This window comes from Lemur catta, chromosome 15, assembly GCF_020740605.2.
Source record: "Lemur catta isolate mLemCat1 chromosome 15, mLemCat1.pri, whole genome shotgun sequence".
NCBI classification, from domain to species: Eukaryota; Metazoa; Chordata; class Mammalia; order Primates; family Lemuridae; genus Lemur; species Lemur catta.
Window position 1 is genome coordinate 5,390,434 of NC_059142.1, and position 16,054 is coordinate 5,406,487.

General features: G+C 40.8%; 1 protein-coding gene across 1 annotated transcript in view; it reads right to left on the minus strand.

Moving 5' to 3' along the window:
* The window catches only part of COPS3 (COP9 signalosome subunit 3), a 30,708-nt gene extending 22,322 nt beyond the window's left edge, over positions 1-8,386 (minus strand). The window contains exons 1-4 of the mRNA XM_045526848.1: positions 8,216-8,386; positions 3,252-3,381; positions 700-812; positions 561-610 (exon numbers count right to left, since the gene is read on the minus strand). Coding sequence (XP_045382804.1) covers positions 561-610; positions 700-812; positions 3,252-3,381; positions 8,216-8,270 — 348 coding nt within the window. The 5' untranslated portion in view covers positions 8,271-8,386. The remainder of the gene's footprint in view (positions 1-560; positions 611-699; positions 813-3,251; positions 3,382-8,215) is intronic.
* Positions 8,387-16,054: the final 7,668 nt, after the last annotated feature.

A 16,054-nucleotide genomic window follows, 5' to 3' on the forward strand; every position in this document is an offset into this window, starting at 1 on the left:
CTTGATGCTGATGGTCATTATGCTATGGCATGTAAGAGAATTTTTTAGTAACGACCTATTGAACTATTTAGGGATAAGGGACAGCGTATCTGTAATTTACTTTCAGTGGCTCAGAAAAAAAGAGAGAAAGAGAAAGAATAAGTAAGTGTGATATTATAAGTGTTAACATTTGGAGACTCTGGGTGAAGAAGATATGAGAATTCTTTATATTATCCTTGCAGCTCTTTTATAAGGTTAAAATTATGTCATAATTAAAAGTTAACAGAAAAAAAAATTAACAGAAAACCATGTTACAACATAAAGAGGCCTAGACTGGTAGTTCTAAAACCAACCACTACCACCACTAGTAGCTTCCCTTGAGGCACATCTCCCTGTGCCTGAGTCACTCACTTGACAGAGAGGCTAGCTGTCCTTATAGCAAAGGCTTTGAGTGCTCAAGTGACCACATATATCTCAGTGTTGGGACACTTAGTACTAACCTGGAATCAACAAATTAGTTCATTGCGTAAGTTAGATACATGTTATAATAGAATTACGAATACTTAAATGTTATATCTTACCTGTTTTCTTTCCACAAGTGCATTTGTTAGCTGATGGCAAAGCCCAGCAACTAGATATAACAATAACAAAATATTGAAAATATAAGTAACTACAAAGTCAAAACATACTCGATGGAAAATAAAATGTTATTTAGCTTACAAGTGTCTGTTGCATATCGAATGTGCTCCCCATTACAAGTACTGATGAAGAGTTGAACCTGTGAGAATAATGTTTCGAAGTCAGGAACACTGGGCATAGAAAACTTCACAAACCTAGAATAAGGAGAAAAGAATTGAATGACCCTGATATTTCATGGGATAAAATGTAGAAGCAACTCATACAAGAAGTCCATCCTGCCTACAATACTCTATGAAATTAAATGAGTAACAGTATTTTTAAAAATGAAGAACCAGAATCCATGAGATTTTCTCCTGGCCTGGTTCTTCTGCACAATCAAGATACAGAACATAGGGCACGGTGGCTCATGCCTGTAATCCTAGCACTTTGGGAGGCTGAGATGGGAGGATCAATTGAGGCCAGGAGTTCAAGATCAACCAAGGCAACAGAGCGAGACCCTGCCTCTACAAAAAATAAAAAATTAGCTGGGCATGATGGTGTGTACTTGTAGTCCTAGCTAATTGGAAGGCTGAGCCAGGAGTATCACTTAAGCCCACAAGTTCAAGGTTATAGTGAGCTATGATCACACCACTGCACTCCAGCCTGGGTGACAAAGCAAGACTCCCATCTCTTTAAAAAAAAAGATTCAGAACACAGACACAAACAGAGGTTAACAAAGTGATGATTAACAATGAACAACTTTAAAAATCAAAAACTCTTTTAAATGAGGCCAAATATAAAGTTGTTTAATACATGTAAAGGAGGTGAATATAAACTTTTAACCAAAAAAGTTTTTCTTCTTTTGAGCTCCAATGTGGTCAGGACTATTTACTCATTTAAAAAATCAGTTGTTGCTTTTCCTGCCCTAAGAATGTACTGAGGGGGGCCAGGAATGAGAGTTATGCGCTGGCTGGAGGCTGTGACAGTGGCTCAGACTAACGATGCTGCTGCCAGCTGTGTGGCCTACCTAGGAGAAAGTCTGCAGAACTAGCTGATAGGCAGGGCAGGATGAGTGTGGGAGCAGGAAGAGGGAGGACTCAGACGATCCAACCCAAGTAACTCAGCAGTGGTACCACCCATCAGCTGCCATGAGAAACACTCTGAGAGGGTGTTAGAGATTTTAGGGGAGAAATCATATATGCTACCACCACTAGGGCATTGCTTATAAGTAAACTTCAAGTTCTTCTTTAAAAAAAAAAAAAAAAAAAGAACTATTGAAACTAGTTTCAAGAAAAATGAAATGGATGATATTATTACCCAATCACAATTTCTCCTACATCCTTCAGTTTGTCTACTTCCATCTTTATAGCATTATTTGACTTAACAATGTCACCTAACATCTATTATAACTTTGCAATTATCAAAACACGTCAGAAACAATTTCATTCGAGGTTCACAATAGGTCAGTAAGGTATTGTGATTTCCATTTAATAAATAAAAATATGAAGCTCAAGGCCCCACATTTTGTAATTGGAAGAATGTAGATTCAAACCCAGGTTAGTCAGCCACAAGCTCAGGGTATTCCATACATTACCTAACTGATATAGTATACAATGATAAAACACCTTAGAGCTTCAAAATACTGTCATGAACATTACCTCACTTGACATGTATATACATGTAAGTTTATGTATATAAAACATGCATGCTATCTGCTCTCTCACATACATAAGAAACACAGACAGGAGAAATCTTTACCAGCACTGCTAAGAACTGTCTACAATGGTGGAAATGTCCTATATCTGTGCTGTCCAAGACATGGACATGTGGCTACTGAGTTCTTGAAATGTGGCAAGTGCACCTAAATCTTTAACTTAAATTTTAATATAAATAGGTGCAGATGGCTAGTGGCTACCATATTGCAGCATACAGCTCTAGATCCTTTCATTCTGACAAAGTTTCTTCTTTAAACTCTGCTCCTGACACATATCTTTGTCTCAGGAATCCCAGCATGAGTGAAGCCAGACCCTCACTTAAGGTCAATTTCTTCTCAGTTTATTTATATTATTTCAAATTTCATGACAACGACACTATTCCAATTTATAATACTAAAACATAAAGAGAGAAAAAATTCTACTGTCAAGGACACAGAGTTACAAGGAACCCCAATTAAAATAAGGCCTATTTTATTTGGCCTTAAACAACTTAAATTTGTTTGAAGGGAATTCTAAACAATGTTGCTTTGGATCATTGACATTTTCCTTCACTGTATTCCACCACGTCCTATTCCATCACTCTTCCTATTTTCCACCTTAGAAAATATGGACAATCGCATGGATTACAATAATAAAAGTATTCAAATAAATGTAAACTACAGTGCCCACAATTGAGATGGCTATTCGTTTTGAAAAACAAATTTTCAAAATTTGTATAAACATGAACAAGAGTTTAAAAATGCTAAAACTGAACAAAATATAGTAAGCAATTAGTTGAAATGAGTAAAACGTAACTACTATATGACTTTAGTTTTGCAAAAGAGCTCAATGTTTTACATAGTTTACTTTCTACATCTAAATAAATAAATAAATAAAGCCAGAAAGTGCAGAGTGTTCAGTTTTAACAAGCACAAAACTATAAAAGAAGATGCCCCTTACAAGACAGCAAGGACGCCCAAGGAGTGCTCTTGTACATCCAGAGCCCCAAGCACAGTGTCCAGATGGGATAAGTTCTTTGCAAGGAGTTCCCCACTCTTGTTGATCAGTTCACAAAGCTGTGTCATTTGGCCTAGAAAACATAAACACTATCATTCAGTTATAGCACTAACCAAACTAAAGTAATTCTAACCACGGACTTTGTACTTCAGAGCCTAAAATGGCTAAAGATGGTAACTTTTATCTCCTTCATCTCAGATGAGGACCCAGAAGGACCAGAGGAGTGAAACAACCTGCCTGTGGCCTCAGAACTATTAGAGATTACACCAGAGCTCCCATTTTCCTATGGGCCCTGAAAGTTTCTCCTTTTCCTCCATTCCCTTTTCCAGTATCCCAAACCAGAAATGTACATGTTACTATCACCACCTCCTCCTCATCTCCTTCTCTGCATACAAAAGGTCAACAAATATGATTTAATCTTGCTTCCTAAGTCTCTCAGCTCCATTTCTTTCTCTCTCCCCTCCTTGCCTTAATTTAGATCATCATTTCTTGCCTGGACTACATTACAAATCTTCTAAGTAGTCTGCCTACTTTCATCATTCTCTTCTCCAACCCATACTCCATATTGGTACTAACCGATCCTTCTAAAATGCAAATCCACTCAAATTAGTCCAAATGCCTCAGCCTGGCTTACTGAGGCCCTTCAGTAACTGCTCCCTGCAACCTCTCCAGTCTCCCCTCCTGCTACTTCCCCTCACACACATACTCTGGTAACACTAAGCTCAAAAAACCACCATTCTCCTCTTTATGCTTATACACATGCTGTTCTCGATCCCTCTGCCCCACATCCTCCACTAGCTGACTCAGACTTATCAATCAACAATCAGCTTGGGTCTTCTCTGGACCCTTCTCCATGACTAAGCTGGATATCTGCCTTCTCTGGGCCCTTTTTGCATGGCATGCAATTGTGGTAGTCACGTAATTCAAAGTATACTCAGATGGAGTGACTGTTTCTCCAGCTTCAGAATACAGTGCTTGCTTAGCAGTCAATCAGCCAGAGCTTGTTGAATTGATCTCCTAATGGATCTATCTTTCCCCTATATCACAATGCTGCATTTTAATAACTAAGGTATAAAATCTAATTAGGCCTGAATTAGTAACTTAAAGTAGACTCATTGATTTTGATGGCTATTCTGATGACAGACAGATACCATGGCCACACTCTGTCTTTCTGGTGGGGGTGGGTGGGTACATGTAAGTCCATGGGCATTAACCTCAAGTTTCCTCCTTCTATATTTCTATACAGTAATTGCATAATTTTTTCCATATTAAAAGAACACAAAGGAAAAGAAGTCATTTTTATCAAAAGACATCTGCACTTGAAAGTTTATTACAATACAATTCATAATTGCAAAGATGTGGAATCAACCTAAATGTCCATCAATTCATGAATGGATTAACAAAATGTGGTGTATATTTATACCATGGAGTACTACTCAGCCATAAAAAGAAATGAATTAATGTATTTTTGCAGCAATTTGGATGGACTGGAGACCACTATCCTAACTGAAGTATCTGAGGCATGAAAAAACAAACACCACATGTACTCTCTAATAATTTGGAACTAATTAATGGGCACGGAGAAAAGTGAAAATGATTGGAAATCAAGAAGGGGGGAGGGGCCGGGCACAGTGGCTCATGTCTATAATCCTATAATACTACGGTCCCCAAACCCCCGGGCCTGGACCAGACCAGTACTCGTCTATGGCCTGTTAGGAACCAGGCCACACAGTAGTAGGTGAGCAGCGATGATCGTCGAGCAGGTGAGCGAGTGAAGCTTCATCTGTACTTACAGTGGCTCCCCATCACTCGCATCGCCACAGAAGCTCCGCCTCCTGTCAGATTAGCAGCAGCATTAGATTTTCACAGGAGCACAAACCCCACTGTAAACTGCGCATGCGAGGGATCTAGGTTGTGTGCTCCTTACAAGAATCTGATGCCTGATCTGAAGTGGAGCTGAGGAGGTGATGCTAGTGCTGGGGAGCAGCTGCAAGTACAGATTACCATTAGCAGAGAGATTCGACTGCACAATAAATGTAAGGTGCTTGAATCATGCCGAAACAAATTCCCCAACCCCCATCCGTGGAAAAATTGTCTTCCGTGAAACTGGTCCCTGCTGCCAAAAGTGCTGAGAGTGCTGCTATAAGAGCACTCTGGGAGGCCAAGGGAGGAGATCGCTTGAGGTCAGGAGTTTGAGACCAGCCTGAGCAAGAGTGAGACCCCATGTCTACCAAAAACAGAAAAAATTAGCCAGGCACGGTGGCACAGGCCCATAGTCCCAGCTAATTTGGAGGCTGAGGCAGGAGGATCACTTCAGCCCAGGAGTTGGAGGTTGCAGTGAGTTATGATGATGCCATTGTACTCTAGCCCTCTAGCTGGGGTGACAGTGCAGCAAGACTCTGTCCCAAAAAAAAAAAAAAAGAAGAAGAAGAAGAAGAAGAAGGGGGGGGGGAAGGAGGAGAGGGAAGGGGCAAAAACTTACCTAACTGGTACAGTGAACACTATTCAGGTGATGGGCACACTAATAGCCCTGACTTAAGCATTATAAAAGCCATGCACGTAACAAAAACATTTGTACCTCCGTAATATTCTGAAGTTAAAAAAAATCAATCAAAAAAAGAATATAAAATACTAATTACAGCTTAAAATACAAGTGACTGTAGTCCTTTGAAAATTTAATTTTTGAGGCTTCTATAACACTTAAATTTCACCAGTTTTACAAAGGAACTATCTTGTTATTGTTACATGCATTATGAAACAGGAATAAACAAACAGCTGTGATCTTATTAAGTATCATCTCTCAAGATAACACAGGTTGAATTGGGAAATACCAACTCACCATCATTTTATGATAGATCTCATCCATAGGTATGAAGTAGCTTCTTCCAGTTGAATAATTTGCCCTTTTTAAATGCATCACTCTAAATACATTAACAATAATTTGAAATACCCAGAAATAAACATTTCAATCCATTAGTTCCCCCCCCCCCAATTAAATAACCAACACGTAGTTGAGACTTAAAAGTTGGGTCACTATGAAATCATTAATTAACTAGTACAGGGCCATCAGGAGAATCAAAAGTATGTTAAAGTATCATTGGGTGCATATGGCATGAGCCCAACCAGAGATGTGGCCAGTGAAATTCCCTCTAATCAAAGAAAGCTGGAAATTATAATATTTCCTTCACTTAAGGTTTATGTTAGAAAATTCTGAATAAGAGTAGAGAAAACAGGAGAGGCATGGTGGCTCAGGCCTGTAATCCTGGCACTTTGGGAGGCTGAGGCGGGAGGATTGCTTGAGGCCAGGAGGTGGAAACCAGCCTCAGCAAGATAAAGATCCCATCTCTACAAAAAATTTAAAAATCAGCCAGGTGTGGTGGTGCACATCTGTAGTCCCAGCTACCTGGGAGGCTGAGGCAGGAGGATCACCTGAGCCCAGGAGTTGGAGGTTGCAGTGAGCTATGATGACACCACTGCACTCTAGCCAGGGCAACAGAGCAAGACTCTGTCTCAAAAATAGGAAAAAAAAAAAAGAGAGAGAGAGAGAGTAAAGAGAAACTCATAAATATTTACTATGCAGTGAAAGTTATCATTTATCTGTGCCTAGCAGACTGTTCCTAAAGCAGTGTCTTGCTATACAGAGCAGGTACACAGCCTAAGTTGTTTTGCAAATGAGAAAAACTGGTCCCGACAAATTAAGCGGCTCACACAAGAAGTGACTGAGACAGGATTCCAACCTGAATCTTCTAACCACACTACATCCCAGAAGTAGAAACTGTGGCATAAATGAACAAATTAATGGTTTCTTCATTCACAGAAAATGCAAGTATGTGCCCTGTGAACCTAATTTCTATCAATAATAAGGAAAAAGAGGGAAAACTATTATTTATTAAGCACGGCTGCATACTAGATCATTTAAGCCTTACAACAGTGAGATATACAGCAACCCCCCATTTTTACAAACAAAGATAAGAGAGACTCAAGAGATTAAAGGTGACTTGTCCAGGGTCACACAGCTCCCAGAACTTTACAATTAATGGACGTTAACAATAAATGGTAACTATTTATTGCACCCCATGTGACAGGCACTGTTCAAGTGCTTTTACATGGTTTCTCTCATTCAATCCTCACAACTCCATAAAGTAGGGACCTTTTTTTTTTAATTTTGCAGATGAAGAAATTGAAGCACAGGATAGTTAAAGAGGCCTTCACGGCCAGCAACTAATTACTCTAAATTCCGAGTCCAGAATTCTGTATATTCAGATGAGATGAATGAACCAAACAAGAAAAGGGCAAAACCACCATGGTAACAATTCTACTCCTAGAAATGGAGTCCTAAGGGCGAGAGCTCCCTGGGCATTCTGTAGGACCAAAATAGGCGCAGAGGTTCCCGACCGTGCGCCGGCTGGCAGCGGAGAGTCCGGCCAAGGCGAGCCTCGGAGCCAAGGCGCCCAGAAAAGACTAGCCAGCCTCCTGCCCGCTCCCAGCGGCCTAGTCTGGAGGTGGCCGAGCGGCGGCGGGACTGACAGGGCGGTGTGCCAATCACCAAAGGCATGGGAGGCGGAAGGGGCCAATGGCCGCTCGGGAAATAGTCCGGCGGAAGTCACGCCCCCAAACTGTCAAGCAAAGCACCCCGTGGAAGGGGCCCGGGCCGGGGGGAGGGGGTTCCCGGTAGCCCAAGGGAGGAGAGACTCCGGGCGGGGACAACGGAGCCCGAGAGAACAAGGGGGAGGCTCAACTCAGCCGCACTCGATCCCGCCCTGATCAATGTGCCGTAATCCCGAGCCCAGCCGCGGAGAAGAGGCTCGGAACTAAGAGGGCGGTCCCAGCCGTCCGCGCTGGCACCTGGAGATGCAGGCCCCTCCCCGCTACCGGCCCAGGCCCAGCCCGGCGGCCCAGAACCTCACCTTGAGCTGAGAGCTGTCGGACACTGTTCACGAACTGCTCCAAGGCAGACGCCATGTTTCCCCTGGGCAGCCAGAGCGGCAGAAGCAGCTCGCGCGGGAAAAGTCGGCCGCTCTGGGAGGAGGGGCCGCGGCGATCCACCTGAGGGCCTCGCGAGCGGTGACGTCACTTCCTCCGGCTCAAGCACCGCGAGATCTCTCCTAGTTAGGAACCCATTCTGTTTCCATGGAAACAGTTCCGCCACTCTTGAGCCGGAAATTAGCTTCCTCCTCTCACCTACCTCAGTCTTTACTCTGTGCACTTGTGAAATCTGTCCCGGTTTTAATGAGGATGGTGGGCAAAGGGAGGAACAAAACTCTTAATTAGGCACGTATTTTCTGGTCTTGATTTTGCAAGGAATGGCCGTGCTGTTTTCCACCTGGACAAATCCTTCAGTTAAGCACAGCTTACTTGCTACGCCTTCCATGACGTTTTTCCAGTGAGGTAGTGAAACACAGACTGGAGCCAGGCAGCCTGACTTGAAATTCTTTTTCTGCCGCCTAGTAGCTGTGTGACTTGGAGCACGTTATTTGTCTGTCCTGTACATTGTTTTCTCCATATGTGAAAATCTCACAATCCCCTCTACCACATAAAACACTTAGGACAGCACCTAACACATAGTGAGGACTGTATCTTCTTCATTCAAGAGGATGTGGGATGAATTGATTTTCCCATCGGGGATTGATCTCTCCCTTCTCCACTCGACTCCCAAAGCCCTTTGTTCCCCTCATGTAGCCACTTCTACTCTGTTATAGAAATGTATCTCCATAGTCCATACCACATCCATTGCTCCTAACTGGCGTGCAGTTCCTTAAGGTCAAGCATCCATCCCTCTAAGTATTCTCAGTTCCCTTTTAGGGCCTAGCATAGGATTTGGTGCAGAGTAGGGACTAAGGAAATAAGCGTAAATTATAAAATTTCATCCAACATGTATTTATTAAGCACCAACAGCGGGTTATGCTAGGCACTAGAAATACACTGGTTGGTGAGTAAAACAGTCTTGGTCCTTCTCACCTGCAGATAGGGAACACATAAAGACTCTAGAAAAAATGGGTTACTGCTCTGAAGGAATGGAACATGGTTCTGTAAAATCATGCCAGGAGGAAACTGACCTGGCCTGGGAGCAACAGGCAAGGCTTTCTTGAGGAAATGGCACAAATTGAGCTTTGAAGAAAGAGAAGAAGTTAATGAGGTAAGGGAAGAAGAAATTTTTCCAAGTGAGGGGACGGCATGGTGCTCACACCTTGTGTTGGGAAGGAGCATGCTAGTTGAGATAGAGGAACTGAAAGAGCATTCATTGTTGGAGGGGAATGTGGTGAGATGAGGCTGTAAGGTGGACAGGGGCCACATCAAGTGAGCTGTGTTAAAGATACTCGACATTTTCCTGAGAAGATTGGGAGACAGTGGAGAGTTTTATGTAAGCAGGTAGTGTGATCAGGTTTGCATTTTAAAAAGATTGGTCTGGTTTCACATGGTTAACCTCAGAAAGCCAACTAAGAAGCTGTTGCAGTAGTCCACACGAAATATAATCATAATAATTGTACCCTGAAGTTGTACCTTGAATTTTACCCTGAATAGTAATAATTGCACTCTTAAAAGTAGACATGGAAATAAATTGGTGAATTTGAAACATGTTGAGATGAACGACTTTAACACTTGTAGTCCAAAATGGAAATGCTCCTGAATGCTCTATGGAAGCAATTGGCCCTCCATCTTTGATCTCTTGTAACACACAAGACAGATATTTTGACTTGTGGGATACATTTACATGGATATACATGGATTTTAATGAAAGCCAAAAATGTTGCAGGGAAGTAAAGGATTACAGTAATTCAAAATAGCCACAGCTACTAATAATACCTTAAAATTTGTTGCCTATTTAGATTGTGGCAGCTGCTCTCAAAGTACGGCTCTGCTGAGTGGCAGCAGGAGCATCACCTAGGAACTTCTTGGAAATGCTAATGCTTGGACTCCACTGTAGACTTCCTGCATCAAAAGCTGTGAGGGTGGTTCTACGCAATGTGAGTTTAACAAGCCCTAAAGGTAATTCTGATGCACACTAGAGAGTATCTGCATTGTGGCCTATAGAAGAGCCAGCATACACATTTCACTCATTTCAAAACAGCTAAAAGCAATTCCACCCTTCTTGCATCCTCTCAAGAATAAAGTGATTGAAAGAGATGTGATTACAGGGATAACCTTGAATATATTCTAACTTGTATTTTTTAAGCCATTCATTTGTAAAATCTGGCAATTACTTGAGACATACCTCACAATAAACTGAGACACAGTAGTGGGTGTATATGATACGTTTAATCATTTGTTCTTTTATTCTTTGAACACATATTTACTTTGTTTCAAACATGCTTTAAGCCCTGTGCCAGATGCTGAGTATATATCTGTGACCAGGACAGAAAATCCGTGCTGACATAGAGTTCTGGCTAGAGGAGTAAAACATTAAGCAAGCAAATAAACAAAATAATTTCAGGTAGTATTCCATGTTAGGATGAAAATAAAATGTGGGGATGGGGTATGGAAAGGTCAGGAAATGCTTCTCTGAGAACTAAAGGATGAGAAGGAGCCAGTTAAAAGAGATTTAGGACCAGAGAATTCGTGACAGAGGGAGATGCATGGTGGGCAAAAGTCTTAAGACCCAAACAAGCTTGGTGTGTTTCAGAAAAAGAAAGAAGTGCCAGTGTGGCTAGAATATACTGAATGAGGAGGATCCTGGTGTGTCTCGGTTGAGAACTGCTTGTCTATGGCAATAGTAACAATTTCTTAGATTTGTCCAGCTTTTTGAATGTAAAACATTTCAGATCCAGTAATGTTTGCAAATTCATCACTGAAATTTCTTCATCAAGTGATGACTTGAAAGAAAGGAATAGTAGATAATACCCGGGGAGGGCAGGAACAGCATCAGGCAATGTTGTAAGCACTTTCAACACACTCCATTTCTGTTTGGAGTCCCATGTGCTTCCAGGGAAGCTGACTTGGAGATCTGAGGGTATAATAATGTAGGTGAAACCATACTCACTTTCCACCACCATCTCCCTCAGGCCACACTGAGCATGTGATTTAGGCTGATCGAGTCAGAGGGGAGCTCAGGACTTCTGTGAACAATGATATTCTCTCTCTTCCCTGCTGGACTGATCAAGGAAGCATGTAGCCCAAGAGGCTTCTGGTAACCACCTTGGGGCCCTTCGGGAGCAAGGTTTAGGATGAAGCTAATATCTCAAAATACAGAAAAGAAGGAGAGAAAGAAACCAGGCCTATGACATCATTGAGTCACTGGATCCAGTCTTACCTGAAGCAACCCTACCTTTGGACCTTTTGGCCAAAAATTATGAGCCAAAAACTTCCCTTTCTTGTTTAAGCTTGTATCCTTTATGTCTGCATTGTGTATGCACAAGTATGTTCCCCTCACTTGTAGTTGTAAGGTCCTGATAACGCAGTTTAAAGGCATTATTCCCACAATGGTCCTTCCAGGAAGGTGCTATTATAATAAGAATCATTCCACCTGTTCACAAATATTCCATTTATTTTCCTTTCACTCCCTTGAAGTTAGATCTGACTATGTGACTTCATTTGGCTACAGAAACACAAGTATAGGTGGCATGTTTCACTTTGTGGTGGGAGTTTTAAGTGTCAGAGTGCAATATCTGCCCTATCAGGGTGACCACGGAAGCAGGTATTGAGATGGAGTCTGTCCATCAGCCTGGGTCCCTGACTTGGATGGGCTGAGCCCTCTGCTTCCCAGTCCACACTAGAAATGTAGATATGTAAGAAATTACCCCAAAACACAGAGGCTTAACATTTATTATTTCACAAACATTTATTATCTCACAATTTCTATGGATCAGGAATTCTGTCATGGCTTAGTTGGGTGCCCCTGCCTCAAGGTCTCATCCAAGGCTGCAATCAAGGTGTTATCCAGAGCTGTGGTCTCATCAGAAGGCTTGATAGGGAGACAGTCTGTTTCCAAGTTGTTGGCCAGGGACCTCCATCAGTTCCTTGCCATATGGGCCTTTCCGTAAGACAGCTCAGAACATGGCAGTTGGATTTCCAGACAGAGAGAGAGAGAGAGAAAGAGAGAGAGAGGGAGAAGGAGAGGGAAAAGGAAAGGGAAAGGAAGAGGGAAAATGAAGAAGAGGAAGTGGAGGAGGGGAGAAAGGAGAAAGGGAAGAGAAGCAATGCTGAAGTCACAATCTTTTTTGATCGAATTTTAGGATTGACATCTCATCCCTTTGGCTATAGTCTGTCCATTAGAAGTGAGTCACTAGGTCTAGCCGAATCTCAAGGGCAGGGATTTTTCAAAAGCAGGACCACCCAGGAGGTAGGGCTTATCAGAGCCATTTTAGAAGCTGCCTAACACAATGAGTGAGAAATAAACTTTTGTTAAACCTCTGAGATTTGGAGCTTGTTACTGCAACAGAGCCTATCCTCATCTGATGCAATGTTTATCTCCCATTGTTCGGAAGAGGAAACTGATGCTCAGAAAGATTGAGGAATTTAGCCAAAGATACATTGCTAGTTACTGGCAGAACTAGGATTCAAGCCTATATCCATCTGACTCCAGAGCCTGAACTTTTATTCACTGTATACATTGAGTGAGTGGGAAGTTGGGGGACAGTAGCAACCTTCCATAGCAGCTAGAGCCTGTGGACTGTATGGGGGAGAGGGGGAGAAAAATAACCCAGAGACATGCCCTCTCAGCTTGTAGTCATTTCCTACCATATAGTGGTCTGCATTGCTAGCTTCCAAGCACCTCATATTCCTAGACTCACAGTCTTTCTTCTGTCAGCTTAGCAGGTCCAAGTTTCCATCCATAGCCACATGCAGAGTTTGTTTCCTGGGAGGATGGATACACTCCAGTGGCAATGTGTCTGACACCCTTTGTCAGCCCCTTCCTATTACTGCTGAGTCCCTGAAAGCCAGGGGACTGTGACTTACCCAAGGTCACACAGCAACTAGTGGCAGAGATAGGACTACAACCCACATTGCCACAATCGCTGTCCAAGTGTCTTTTCATGACAGTACATCACAGCTTCATAGTCATCCTATAAAGCAGATATCTATGTCCTTCGTTTGTCAACAAATCAAACTCATCCAAACAAGCAGTACGTTGTTCACAAAGGGAATTTATCAGCCTCAGGCCATGTCCCTGGCAAGTTTAGGAGATGAACAGACTGCAGATTCAGGAAAAGTTGGATTTGTTTCTTAATAAGTCTAGCTAAATGTTTGTCAATTTTTATGATCTTTTTTAAGAACCAAATTTTGGTTTCATTGATTTTCTAGTCTCTATTTCATGTATTTCTGCTCTCCTCTTTATTATTCTTCCTTTCTGTTTGCTTTGGATTTGGTTCGCTGTTGTGTCTACATTCTTAAGGTGGAAAGTCAGATTATTTATTTGAGGGCTTTATTTAATACAGGCATTTACAGCTATAAATTTCCCCCTAAGCACTGCTTTGGCTGAAATTTTGGGATGGTGAACTTTCATTTACATTCCTTTCAATTATTTTCTAAATTTCTCTTGTGATTGCTTGTTTGACCCATTATTATTTAGGAGTGTGTAGTTTAAATTCCTCATATTTGTGAATTTCTCAAATCTCCTTCTTTTATTGCTTTTTAATTTAATCGTTGTGGTTGTAATACAGATTTTGTATGACTTCAATCCTTTTAAATTTATTGAGGTTTGTTTTGTGACTAGTACATGTCCTACCCTAGAAAATGTTCTGTGTGTGCCTGAGAAGATGTGTATTCTGCTGTTGCTGGGTAGAGTGTTGTTCTATAAATGTCTATTAGATTTAACTGGTTTAGTATTATTCATGTCTTTTATTTCCTTGTTATCTAGTTGTTCTACTGCTTGTTGAAAGTAAGAACTGAAGTCTAGAACTATTTTTTTTCGGGGGGGGAGGACAGGGTCTTGGTCTTTTGCTCTGGCTAGAGTTCAGTGGCCCAATCATAGCTCACTGTAACCTCGAACTCCTGGGCTCAAGCGATCTTCTCACCTTAGCCTCCTAAGTAGCTAGGACTAGGCACGCGCCACTATGCCTGGCTACTTTTAAAAATTTTTTTGTAGAGACAAGGTTTCACTGTGTTGCCCAGGCTGGTTTTGAACTGGCCACAGGCAATCCTCCTGCCTTAGCCTCCCAAAGTGCTGGGATTATAGGTGTGAACCACTGCACTTGGCCCACAACTATTATTTTTGAATTGTCTATTTCTCCCTTAAATTATGTCTTTGGGGCACTGTTGTTAAGTGCATATATGTGTATAATTGTTATATCTTCCTGAGGGATTGCCTCTTTTGTTATAAAATGTCTCTTTTCATTTCTAGTAATGATATTTGTCTTAAAGTCTATTTTGTCTAATATTACTTAGCCACTCCAGCTGTCTTCTTGTTACTATTATCATGCAATACCTTTTCCCATTCTGTAACTTTCAACCTTTTTATATTTTTGAATCTAAAGTGTGTCTCTTATAGACAGCATATAGCTGGATCACGTTTTTAAAATATACATTCTGCCAATATATGCTTTTTGATTGGGATATTTAATCTATTTACATTTAATTAATTACTGGTAAGGCAGAGTTGTTTCTGCCATTTTGCTATTTGTTTTTAATATCTCATATCTTTTTGTATCCATATTTGGCTATTATTATTTTTTGTGCTAAATAGATATTTTCTTGTGTGCCATTTTAATTCCCTTATTGTTTCTTTTTTATTGTGGTAAAATAATATGTATAATAAATATAATATCTGGTAAATAATATATAAATATAATAAACATATAATAAACAAACATAATATATAAATAATATGTGGCAAAACCTTGTGTATAATAGGGTTTGCCATTTTAACGATTTTTAAGTGTACAGTTCAATGGCATTAAGCACATTCACATTGTTGTACAACATCACCACTTGCTATCTCTAGAACTTTTTCATCACCACAAACTGAAACTCTGTACCCATTAAGCAATAACTTCCCATTCCCCCAGATCCTGGTAATCACTGTTCTACTTTCTGTCTCTATGAATTTGACTATCCTAAGTACTTCATATTAGTGGAGTCATATAATATTTGTCCTGTTGTTAATTGGCTTTACCTATCATAATGTCTTCAAGGTTCATCCATGTTGTACCATGTGTCAGAATGTCATTCTTTTTTTAATTTTTATTTTTAATTGCAGTAAATGCACAGAACATAAAATTTATCACCTTAATTATTTTTAAGTGTACAGTTCAGTAGTGTTAAGTATATTCACATTGTTGTGCAACCAACTTCTATAACCTTTTCATCTTGCAAAACTGAAACTCTGTACCCTAAATAACCTCCCATTTTGCCCTCCCCTCAGCCCTTGGCAACCATCATTCTACTTTCTGTTTCTATGGATTTGAATACTCTAAATACCACATGTATAAATGGATTCTTACAGTATTAGTCTTTTTGTCACTGGTTAGTTTCACTTACCATGATGTCCTCAAAGTTCATCCATGTTGTAGCATGTGTACAATTTCATTCCTGCTTTAAGGCTAAATAATATTCCATTACATATGTCATATTTTGTTTATCCATTTATTCATTGATGAACACTTGAGTTGCTTCCACTTCTTGGCTACAAATAATGCTGCTATGAACATGGGTATACAAATATCTTTTCAAGACCTCACTTTCAATTATTTTGGGTATATACCTAAAAGTAGAATTCCTGGATCATATTGTAATCCTGTTTAAGTTTTCTGAGGAACCATCATGCTATTTTCCCCAGTGTCTGCACAGTATACATTCTCACCAGGAATGCA